General features: G+C 42.7%; 1 protein-coding gene across 4 annotated transcripts in view; it reads right to left on the bottom strand.

The window, feature by feature from the left end:
* Positions 1-1,712: 1,712 nt before the first annotated feature.
* LOC124880489 (immunoglobulin superfamily member 10-like) overlaps positions 1,713-12,349 on the bottom strand; it is a 39,760-nt gene continuing 29,123 nt past the window's right edge. For all 4 annotated transcript variants that reach the window (XM_047385636.1, XM_047385638.1, XM_047385635.1 and 1 more), the window contains 3 exons: positions 10,626-10,952; positions 8,714-9,031; positions 1,713-2,976 (listed from right to left, as the gene is read on the bottom strand). In XM_047385636.1, the coding sequence (XP_047241592.1) occupies positions 2,882-2,976; positions 8,714-9,031; positions 10,626-10,952 (740 nt within the window). In that variant the 3' untranslated portion in view covers positions 1,713-2,881. The remainder of the gene's footprint in view (positions 2,977-8,713; positions 9,032-10,625; positions 10,953-12,349) is intronic.

Below are 12,349 nucleotides of genomic sequence, written 5' to 3'. Positions count from 1 at the left end.
AAAAGCACTGAATCTGTGATTGTAGCGTGAAAACGTTCAGATGATGAAATTAAGACATTTTAAAAGAACCACAGCAGAGTTGTTGCTTGATCCAAATATTAAAATATGAAGATGAAGAAAGACAAGACTGAGCAGTTTGGAAATCATAAAATAACTGGAAAATCTGAAATGATAAATACAAGAAGATTTTAAAACAATAAAATGATTGAATATTATGAATTTAGATGATCGTTTTAATCTGCTTCTAAACCAGGAATCAAATTTCTGAAGAAGTTTCCTTTCAAGGAATCAGAGCAGAAAACGAGAAACGTTGCTCCAAAGTCTGGGCAGGAATTTAACAATAAATAAACGTCTAAAATGAAAACTTATATTTCATAAACAGCACAAACGAAGCACTAAAAGAGTTCTGACTATTTACTGGATTTTTCATGAGGGTGTGGAGTCCACTTCAGGTTGTTTTCCATTAAACGTCAGATTGAATAAAACCAAGAGATTAAGAGAAGATCAGAGATTCATGAGGAGAAATGATCCAACTGTAAGAATTATTCAGGCTTCAGGGCAGAAAAAGGAGATTTGAGCAGAAATCAGGAGCAACAAAGATTTATTTGAAGGTCATCAATGAAACCAAAGTAAGAACATCTCAGCACTGCTGATGACCTCCATACTATTCCAGGACTGACAGCAGCTGTTGGACCTTCATCCCTGCTGAGATGATGAGGAAGATGATACAGAGTAAAGAGCTGTGATGAAGATCTGCTGAGGTTCTCCTGAGGTCCATGGTGGAGAACACCTCAGACCCTGAAGACATCTGGTCCTACTCTTACTGCTGCTGGACAGACAGACGGACCTTCACTTCAAACCAACATGAGCTCCTCTGAGGAGGTTCTTCAGGGTCTCAGATCAAACACTGAACTGATGAACCAGGCTTTGGTTCTGGATGGTTCTAGATCTCCATCAAACGGTCCTCATCCCAGATGATTCTAACAATCATGAAGGAGAACTTGATGGAAATCCTGGAGATGTTCTGGTTCTGATCAGAGTAAAACCAGTTTGTTGGATAAATTCTGACCTAAGAGGAGGAGCAGCATCATCTGGCTCCAGTTGGTGTTGTTCTGAAGTCCATCTGGAAGCAAAGCTCCTCCTAAAATCACCAGAACTAATAAAGTCGGGTTTTATAGAAGAAGGAACTTTCCAGATGAAATATTTGCTCTAGTTTGAAATATGTGATAAAAAGTCAAGAAAATGAAGGAAAAGTTCTTCAAGAACCCGACTGAGAAGAGACGATTTGAGGCTCGTTAGTTGGAGATGATTGAACCACAAAGCAGACGGATGTTTTCTGGACCTCCTAGAAGACACCATGTCTGAGCTGCAGGACAGAAGTAATGTTCTCTGTTCACAACGTTGGAAGCAAATCTTCTGATTTCTTCATCATCCATGTTGTTAGATCATCACTAGACGTTGTTTCATCGTCACAAAGTTCATGTTCAGCATCTAAATCGACCACTTTATTAGGAACAGTGTTCAGAAGACCTGCCAGAAACCATCAAACATCAACAGCTTTTAAATCTGACTTATTTTTATGGTTTAATCTGCTGTAAAAACCAGTTGATCAGCTGCATGAAACTGGGAATGGTTGAATAATTAAAATGGTTCAAGGTTCATTCTGCAGATTCAGTGTCGAGTTTAAAACTCAGAAAGACACAAACTACGTCTCCATGATGAAGATTTAATGAAGCTTTGGTTGCAGGAGACCTCCTCTCCGTTCAGCCTGCTGCTCCTGATGAAGAGCAGCAGACCTCCTGGAGAGAAGGTCCCGTTTCATACACAGCAAACATCTCAGTGCAGTAGATACATGTGACAACTTTATAATGACTGGATATATAGAAGAGAGGAGGAAGAGCAGCAGAGTGAAGAAGAACTTAGAAAAACACTGAAACATCCAGGTTGACTCCACAGAAATCCTGGAGATACAAACTGCTTCTCACACAGTAACAGAGGTCCGTAGAAGATCAAATATGGATCAGAACATTGACAGGACATAGAAATACAGAACCAGAAGCGTTGATCAGAACTTGATAAAATGAGTTGATCAGGTAACAGATGTAGAAAAAGCTGCTAGCAGTTTAAAACCTGGACTAATGGCTGCCTGGATAGAAGAACTAATATTTAACATGTGAGCTGCTGTTGATCAGGACTGGAACCATCTCTCTCTGCTGCATCGTCACACTGAGGAGAACAAGTTCTAACATGGTTCTGGAGGATCAGTCAAACTGGACCTGAAGTAAACCCTAAAGGAACAAAATATTTACAGCTTTTCTTTGGTCAAAACATCCAAATTATTAACTTGAAGTAAACAGTTTTCATATTTTTCCTCGTCTGGATTTGAGTTGATGAGAAAATAATGATGGAGAGGTTGTTCCTCAGGAGGTTCTGGCTGGTGCTGGGTCAGATTTCTGGGTCCGATTGGGCTCAAATGTTAAATCTGTTGCTGTTCTGACTGCAGCATTAATAAATCCCACCGTTTCTCTCCATTTAAAACCAGAACCAGTCCTCATAAAATGGTTCTCCAGCTCAGACACAGGCAGCAGAAATGATCCAGTTACCTTCATACCTTCAGCTTGAGAACAACTGCTGGATTGGACCTCATAGAACCTAAAGTGGTTCTGATCTTTAACTGGAAACATCCACCTGACTTATTCACACCCAGGTTGAGTCCGATTCTTCTACCTGAAAAGGCTTCAAGTTCTCTATAATCAATACTGATCAAGGTCTGCAGACTGGATCAAGGTTCCTCTGATGATCCATCAGAACCTTCACTGAGATCTTCTCTCTGATCCAAAGTCAGATTGGATCAGTAATCAAAGATGGATCAACAAACTGATCAGACTTGATGTTCAGCCATCAGAGGAGTCGGATCAGTGGAGCTGGTTCTGGTCCTGATGTCCTTTGGTTGGTTCTGGACCGGAACTGTTGGTGCTGAGGAGACAGAAGACAGTCAGTCAGAAGACAGATGGACAGAAGACAGATGGACAGAAGACAGATGGACAGAAGATAGATGGACAGAAGATAGATGGACAGAAGACAGATGGACAGAAGATAGATGACAGAAGATAGATGGACAGAAGACAGATGGACAGAAGATAGATGGACAGAAGATAGATGACAGAAGATAGATGGACAGAAGACAGATGGACAGAAGATAGATGGACAGAAGACAGATGGACAGAAGATAGATGGACAGAACATAGATGGACAGAAGATAGATGGACAGAAGATAGATGGACAGAAGATAGATGGACAGAAGATAGATGGACAGAAGACAGATGGACAGAAGACAGATGGACAGAAGATAGATGGAAGGAAGACAGATGGACAGAAGATAGATGGACAGAAGACAGATGGACAGAAGATAGATGGACAGAAGATAGATGGACAGAAGATAGATGGACAGAAGATAGATGGACAGAAGACAGATGGACAGAAGATAGATGGAAGGAAGACAGATGGACAGAAGATAGATGGACAGAAGACAGATGGACAGAAGATAGATGGACAGAAGATAGATGGACAGAACATAGATGGACAGAAGATAGATGGACAGAAGATAGATGGACAGAAGATAGATGGACAGAAGACAGATGGACAGAAGATAGATGGACAGAAGATAGATGGACAGAAGATAGATGGACAGAAGATAGATGGACAGAAGACAGATGGACAGAAGATAGATGGACAGAAGATAGATGGACAGAAGACAGATGGACAGAAGATAGATGACAGAAGATAGATGGACAGAAGACAGATGGACAGAAGATAGATGGACAGAAGATAGATGGACAGAAGATAGATGGACAGAAGATAGATGGACAGAAGATAGATGGACAGAAGATAGATGGACAGAAGACAGATGGACAGAAGATAGATGGACAGAAGATAGATGGACAGAAGATAGATGGACAGAAGACAGATGGACAGAAGATAGATGGACAGAAGATAGATGGACAGAAGATAGATGGACAGAAGACAGATAGACAGAAGATAGATGACAGAAGATAGATGGACAGAAGACAGATGGACAGAAGATAGATGGACAGAAGATAGATGACAGAAGACAGATGGACAGAAGACAGATGGACAGAAGATAGATGGACAGAAGACAGATGGACAGAAGATAGATGGACAGAAGATAGATGGACAGAACATAGATGGACAGAAGATAGATGGACAGAAGATAGATGGACAGAAGATAGATGGACAGAAGATAGATGGACAGAAGACAGATGGACAGAAGATAGATGGACAGAAGATAGATGGACAGAAGACAGATGGACAGAAGATAGATGGACAGAAGATAGATGGACAGAAGATAGATGGACAGAAGATAGATGGACAGAAGACAGATGGACAGAAGATAGATGGACAGAAGATAGATGGACAGAAGACAGATGGACAGAAGATAGATGGACAGAAGATAGATGGACAGAAGATAGATGACAGAAGATAGATGGACAGAAGACAGATAGACAGAAGATAGATGACAGAAGATAGATGGACAGAAGACAGATGGACAGAAGATAGATGACAGAAGATAGATGGACAGAAGATAGATGGACAGAAGATAGATGACAGAAGATAGATGGACAGAAGACAGATGGACAGAAGATAGATGGACAGAAGACAGATGGACAGAAGATAGATGGACAGAAGATAGATGGACAGAACATAGATGGACAGAAGATAGATGGACAGAAGATAGATGGACAGAAGACAGATGGACAGAAGATAGATGGACAGAAGATAGATGGACAGAAGATAGATGGACAGAAGATAGATGGACAGAAGACAGATGGACAGAAGACAGATGGACAGAAGATAGATGACAGAAGATAGATGGACAGAAGACAGATGGACAGAAGATAGATGGACAGAAGACAGATGGACAGAAGATAGATGGACAGAAGATAGATGGACAGAACATAGATGGACAGAAGATAGATGGACAGAAGATAGATGGACAGAAGATAGATGGACAGAAGATAGATGGACAGAAGATAGATGGACAGAAGATAGATGGACAGAAGATAGATGGACAGAAGACAGATGGACAGAAGACAGATGGACAGAAGATAGATGGACAGAAGATAGATGGACAGAAGATAGATGACAGAAGATAGATGGACAGAAGACAGATGGACAGAAGATAGATGGACAGAAGATAGATGGACAGAAGATAGATGGACAGAAGATAGATGGACAGAAGATAGATGGACAGAAGACAGATGGACAGAAGATAGATGGACAGAAGATAGATGGACAGAAGACAGATGGACAGAAGATAGATGGACAGAAGATAGATGGACAGAAGATAGATGGACAGAAGATAGATGGACAGAAGATAGATGACAGAAGATAGATGGACAGAAGACAGATGGACAGAAGATAGATGGACAGAAGATAGATGACAGAAGATAGATGGACAGAAGATAGATGGACAGAAGATAGATGGACAGAAGATAGATGGACAGAAGATAGATGGACAGAAGATAGATGGACAGAAGATAGATGGACAGAAGATAGATGGACAGAAGATAGATGGACAGAAGATAGATGGACAGAAGATAGATGGACAGAAGATAGATGGACAGAAGACAGATGGACAGAAGATAGATGGACAGAAGATAGATGGACAGAAGATAGATGGACAGAAGACAGATGGACAGAAGATAGATGGACAGAAGATAGATGGACAGAAGATAGATGGACAGAAGATAGATGGACAGAAGACAGATGGACAGAAGACAGATGGACAGAAGATAGATGGACAGAAGATAGATGGACAGAAGATAGATGGACAGAAGATAGATGGACAGAAGATAGATGGACAGAAGATAGATGGACAGAAGACAGATGGACAGAAGATAGATGGACAGAAGATAGATGGACAGAAGATAGATGGACAGAAGACAGATGGACAGAAGATAGATGGACAGAAGATAGATGGACAGAAGATAGATGGACAGAAGATAGATGGACAGAAGATAGATGGACAGAAGACAGATGGACAGAAGACAGATGGACAGAAGATAGATGGACAGAAGATAGATGGACAGAAGACAGATGGACAGAAGATAGATGGACAGAAGATAGATGGACAGAAGATAGATGGACAGAAGATAGATGGACAGAAGATAGATGGACAGAAGATAGATGGACAGAAGACAGATGGACAGAAGATAGATGGACAGAAGATAGATGGACAGAAGATAGATGACAGAAGATAGATGGACAGAAGACAGATGGACAGAAGATAGATGGACAGAAGATAGATGGACAGAAGATAGATGACAGAAGATAGATGGACAGAAGACAGATGGACAGAAGATAGATGGACAGAAGATAGATGGACAGAAGACAGATGGACAGAAGATAGATGACAGAAGATAGATGGACAGAAGACAGATGGACAGAAGATAGATGGACAGAAGATAGATGGACAGAAGATAGATGGACAGAAGACAGATGGACAGAAGATAGATGGACAGAAGATAGATGGACAGAAGATAGATGACAGAAGATAGATGACAGAAGATAGATGGACAGAAGACAGATGGACAGAAGATAGATGGACAGAAGATAGATGGACAGAAGATAGATGACAGAAGATAGATGGACAGAAGATAGATGGACAGAAGATAGATGACAGAAGATAGATGGACAGAAGACAGATGGACAGAAGATAGATGGACAGAAGATAGATGACAGAAGATAGATGGACAGAAGACAGATGGACAGAAGATAGATGGACAGAAGATAGATGGACAGAAGACAGATGGACAGAAGATAGATGGTCAGAAGACAGATGGACAGAAGATAGATGGACAGAAGATAGATGGACAGAAGATAGATGGACAGAAGATAGATGGACAGAAGATAGATGGACAGAAGACAGATGGACAGAAGATAGATGGACAGAAGATAGATGACAGAAGATAGATGACAGAAGATAGATGGACAGAAGACAGATGGACAGAAGATAGATGGACAGAAGATAGATGGACAGAAGATAGATGACAGAAGATAGATGGACAGAAGATAGATGGACAGAAGATAGATGACAGAAGATAGATGGACAGAAGACAGATGGACAGAAGATAGATGGACAGAAGATAGATGACAGAAGATAGATGGACAGAAGACAGATGGACAGAAGATAGATGGACAGAAGATAGATGGACAGAAGACAGATGGACAGAAGATAGATGGACAGAAGACAGATGGACAGAAGATAGATGGACAGAAGACAGATGGACAGAAGATAGATGGACAGAAGATAGATGGACAGAAGATAGATGGACAGAAGACAGATGGACAGAAGATAGATGGACAGAAGATAGATGACAGAAGACAGATGGACAGAAGATAGATGGACAGAAGATAGATGGACAGAAGATAGATGGACAGAAGATAGATGGACAGAAGATAGATGGACAGAAGATAGATGGACAGAAGATAGATGGACAGAAGATAGATGACAGAAGATAGATGGACAGAAGACAGATGGACAGAAGATAGATGGACAGAAGATAGATGGACAGAAGACAGATGGACAGAAGATAGATGGACAGAAGATAGATGGACAGAAGATAGATGGACAGAAGACAGATGGACAGAAGATAGATGGACAGAAGATAGATGGACAGAAGATAGATGGACAGAAGATAGATGGACAGAAGATAGATGGACAGAAGATAGATGGACAGAAGATAGATGGACAGAAGATAGGTGGACAGAAGACAGATGGACAGAAGATAGATGGACAGAAGATAGATGGACAGAAGATAGATGGACAGAAGACAGATGGACAGAAGATAGATGGACAGAAGATAGATGGACAGAAGATAGATGGACAGAAGATAGATGGACAGAAGATAGATGGACAGAAGACAGATGGACAGAAGATAGATGGACAGAAGATAGATGGACAGAAGACAGATGGACAGAAGATAGATGGACAGAAGATAGATGGACAGAAGATAGATGGACAGAAGACAGATGGACAGAAGATAGATGGACAGAAGATAGATGGACAGAAGATAGATGGACAGAAGACAGATGGACAGAAGATAGATGGACAGAAGATAGATGGACAGAAGATAGATGGACAGAAGATAGATGGACAGAAGACAGATGGACAGAAGATAGATGGACAGAAGACAGATGGACAGAAGACAGATGGACAGAAGACAGATGGACAGAAGATAGATGGACAGAAGATAGATGGACAGAAGATAGATGGACAGAAGACAGATGGACAGAAGATAGATGGACAGAAGATAGATGGACAGAAGATAGATGGACAGAAGACAGATGGACAGAAGACAGATGGACAGAAGACAGATGGACAGAAGACAGATGGACAGAAGACAGATGGACAGAAGATAGATGGACAGAAGATAGATGGACAGAAGACAGATGGACAGAAGACAGATGGACAGAAGACAGATGGACAGAAGACAGATGGACAGAAGATAGATGGACAGAAGATAGATGGACAGAAGATAGATGACAGAAGATAGATGGACAGAAGACAGATGGACAGAAGACAGATGGACAGAAGACAGATGGACAGAAGATAGATGGACAGAAGATAGATGGACAGAAGATAGATGGACAGAAGATAGATGGACAGAAGATAGATGGACAGAAGACAAACCTTTGACTTTGAGATGAACTGTTTTCTGTCTCCAGATGTTCTCGCAGTAGACTACACATGTGTACTCTCCACTGTCTCCATCTGTGGGACGTCTCAGAACCAGACTGAGGTCTCCAGTTTTCAGCAGTTCTTCATTCATCTTGGTTCTGTTTTTGTAGAACTGGTCCTGTTCGTCAAGCTGATCAGAACCGTTCTTATACAAATGGACCTCTCTGTCTTTACTGTCCCACACCACGTTAGCATCTTCTGGCAGATCAGGTGTTGTTCTGAACGGCAGCAGGACAGACTCCGCCCCCTCCTCCACCTTCACCTGACAGACTGAGAGAACAACAAAGAGGAAGATGAGCTGTAGAGACAGCAGCAGCAGCAGCTCTTCATCACTTTATTGACTGATTGTGTAGAAAGCTGAAGGCCAGAAGAAGATGAGAGCAGAAGGTAACAGAAAGGTTCTGCAGATGATCAGAATCCTGATGCTGAGATGTTTAGTCCATGTGCTGCTGCACGGCAGTGTGCAGCTGCTGCTTTTCTTTCTCACATCTACATCTGTGTATCTAGAGAGGAACACTGAAGAGAAGAAGAGTTCACCTCCAACATGTCTTCTATCAGAGTCTACACAACATCTCACATCTTCATCACATCACAGCCTCCTTGTTCCTGCAGCAGCAGCAGGATCTACTCAGATCATCTCTACATCTCTGTCAGATCTATCCAGATGATCTTTCTCACTCTGCTGCTGCAGAACCAGAACCCATGAAGAACTCACTAGGTTCTGGTTCTAAAGCTGCAGCTGATCTCTTTGTTCTTCACCAACATGATGTTTGGAGAGAAGAAGCTGGATCCCTGCAGAAACACCAAGTTCTCATCAACATCACGTGAGAAGCAGCCTGAAGATTCAGAACCAAACACCATCACTGGTTCTGATCCAGTTTACTCTGGAAATGATCTTCAGTGGATCAGCTGCTGCTCAGACAGACCTCAGATCTGCTGCTTCTTCCAAACAAACTCCATCACTGAGTGGTTCTGGTCCATTGGTTCTGTTGGACCTTGGAACATGTTTGCAGGATGAAGCAAACGGACCAAAGCTTCAGTCTCAGAGCAGAACCACAGCTTGAAGAGACAAAACTCTCCTGATCCACATTCAGTGGGACTTCTGGACTTTAGGAATCCAAACTGTCTGCTGGAATCTTCCAGAACTTCACAGCCAAATATCTGGACCCGTCTCCTACAGAGGAACTTCTACAGATGTTCAGGAGAAAGTTCTTCAAGGTTGAATTTTGACTTTCACTGATGCAACATCTGCTCCCTGTTGGACCTCCAACTAGTTAATGAGAACCAGACAGAAATGTTCCTGTGCTGATCCAAACAGTTCCCTTGGAAGAACCTATCAGAACCTGGGCCTCAGTTCTTCTGCTATCATGTGAATTTAGTGAGAAATGCAGCAAATCTTGATGTGATGTTGGTTCTGCTGATTTCAGGACAAATGTTCCTGTCAGATGTGAAACCAGCGGTTCTGGTTCTAAAGCTGCAGGAACTTAAATGCTGATGTTTCTCTTCTGATCCGTCTGTCGGTTCTGAACCCAAACCCGTTTCTCCAGCAGTGGAAATGGTCCCGAGTCAAAGCGTCCAGCTGCTTCTTCAGTCCCACCAAAGCTTCCATTGATCAGATTAGTGTTTGTCATGAGAAGTGATGAAAACCTGGAGCTGGAAACTGGTCCCTGTCTGGACTGGACCTCTGCCTCCTGCACTGGTTCCTCATCTTCATCATTCTAATGTGTTGCTATGGAAACATGCTGCACTCATTACATCACATTTACTTTGACTCTTCCACCTTCTAATGAGCCTCTGATCACTATTGATCACAACTAATCAGCTGATTGGAAAAATACAACAACATCAGATTTAAACCACTGACCTTTGACCTGGAGATGAACTTTATTCTTCATCAGGATGTTTCCCTCACTGCTGGAGACGATGCAGGTGTAGATGTTACGGTCTTCATCTGTGGGATGTTTCAGAGTCAGACTGAGCTCTCCAGTTCTCAGCAGGTCTTCATTCATCTTGGTTCTGGTTCTGTAGAGCTGGTCCTGTTCTTTAGGCTGATCAGAACCGTTCTCATACACATGGACCTTCCTGTCTCCTTTGGTCCTCCACTCCACTGTAGCATCTTCAGGCAGGTGAACTGTGGTTCTGCAGGGCAGCAGGACCGACTCCACCCCTGAATCCACCTTCACCTGTTGGACTGAGAAGACAACAAAGGACAAGATGAGTTGGACAGACAGCAGCAGCAGATCTGAGGACATTTTCTTTGACTGGATGAAGGTCCAACATGCTGGACTGGTTCCAGTCTCAAATGGGCCCCATGTCTCCACTGAACAGAGACAGTGTTGTCTTTGCTGTGGGTCCAATCAGCAACAGAACCGACTGTTGGACAGAAAGTCCTCAGTGTGGACAGGAGACCCAGCAGAACCCTGCAGACTGACCCAACCAGCAGTCAACACTGTGTTCAAGCTGCTGCTGCAGTTCTTCACAGCTTCAACATGTTGATCCAACATCTTCATCTAGCTGCTGGTTCCCTCAGACTGGCAGAAAGACAAGGACAGGTCCAACTGGAGACCAGAACCAGACAGGCTCTCAGTGGGACCAGTTTTCAGCAGCTCAGTCTTTTCAATGTGGACCAACCAGAAGAAATGAAGCAACACTTCAGATGTTCTTGTCCTCTAGTTTGATTCCTGACATGTTGGAGGAAGAAGATCCAGTTGAAATGAGGTCCGTTAGTTCACTGCAGCACTAACAGGGTTCTGGTTCTGTCTCATCATCAGAGGACATGAGGACGTCCTTTCAGTCCAAATGAACATGAAGCTCTCTGAGTTCTCCTGAGTCCATCAGCTTCTTCCTGGTCCTCACAACCTTCAGTGAAGAGAAGATTCTCTCTGACAACCTGACCGGGTTCTGGTAGTGTTGATGAAACTACTGTAAGGTGATGGTTCTGATCCAAGATTACAGTTACACAGCACAACACTGAGATGTTGGATGTGGTTCTGAAGCTGTGCAGAGATCCAGAACCTTCCAGAACAGCTGACAGGAAAACTGGATGAAAGGTGAGAGGAGCTGAAGCTTCTGGACCTCTGAGGCCTGGTTCTGCTGGATTCTGGAAGGATTCAGGTATTTCTGATGGTGGTCAGAGGTTAAATGTCTCTGAAACAGAACCAGAACCACCTCTCTGTTGGACCTCCAACTAGTTAATGAGAACCAGACAGAAATGTTCCTGTGCTGATCCAAACAGTTCCCTTGGAAGAACCTATCAGAACCTGGGCCTCAGTTCTTCTGCTATCATGTGAATTTAGTGAGAAATGCAGCAAATCTTGATGTGATGTTGGTTCTGCTGATTTCAGGACAAATGTTCCTGTCAGATGTGAAACCAGCGGTTCTGGTTCTAAAGCTGCAGGAACTTAAATGCTGATGTTTCTCTTCTGATCCGTCTGTCGGTTCTGAACCCAAACCCGTTTCTCCAGCAGTGGAAATGGTCCCGAGTCAAAGCGTCCAGCTGCTTCTTCAGTCCCACCAAAGCTTCCATTGATCAGATTAGTGTTTGTCATGAGAAGTGATGAAAACCTGGAGCTGGAAACTGGTCCCTGT

The sequence above is a fragment of the Girardinichthys multiradiatus genome, chromosome 14 (genome assembly GCF_021462225.1).
Source record: "Girardinichthys multiradiatus isolate DD_20200921_A chromosome 14, DD_fGirMul_XY1, whole genome shotgun sequence".
Taxonomy (NCBI): Eukaryota; Metazoa; Chordata; class Actinopteri; order Cyprinodontiformes; family Goodeidae; genus Girardinichthys; species Girardinichthys multiradiatus.
This window is presented reverse-complemented; position numbering and strand designations above follow the sequence as displayed.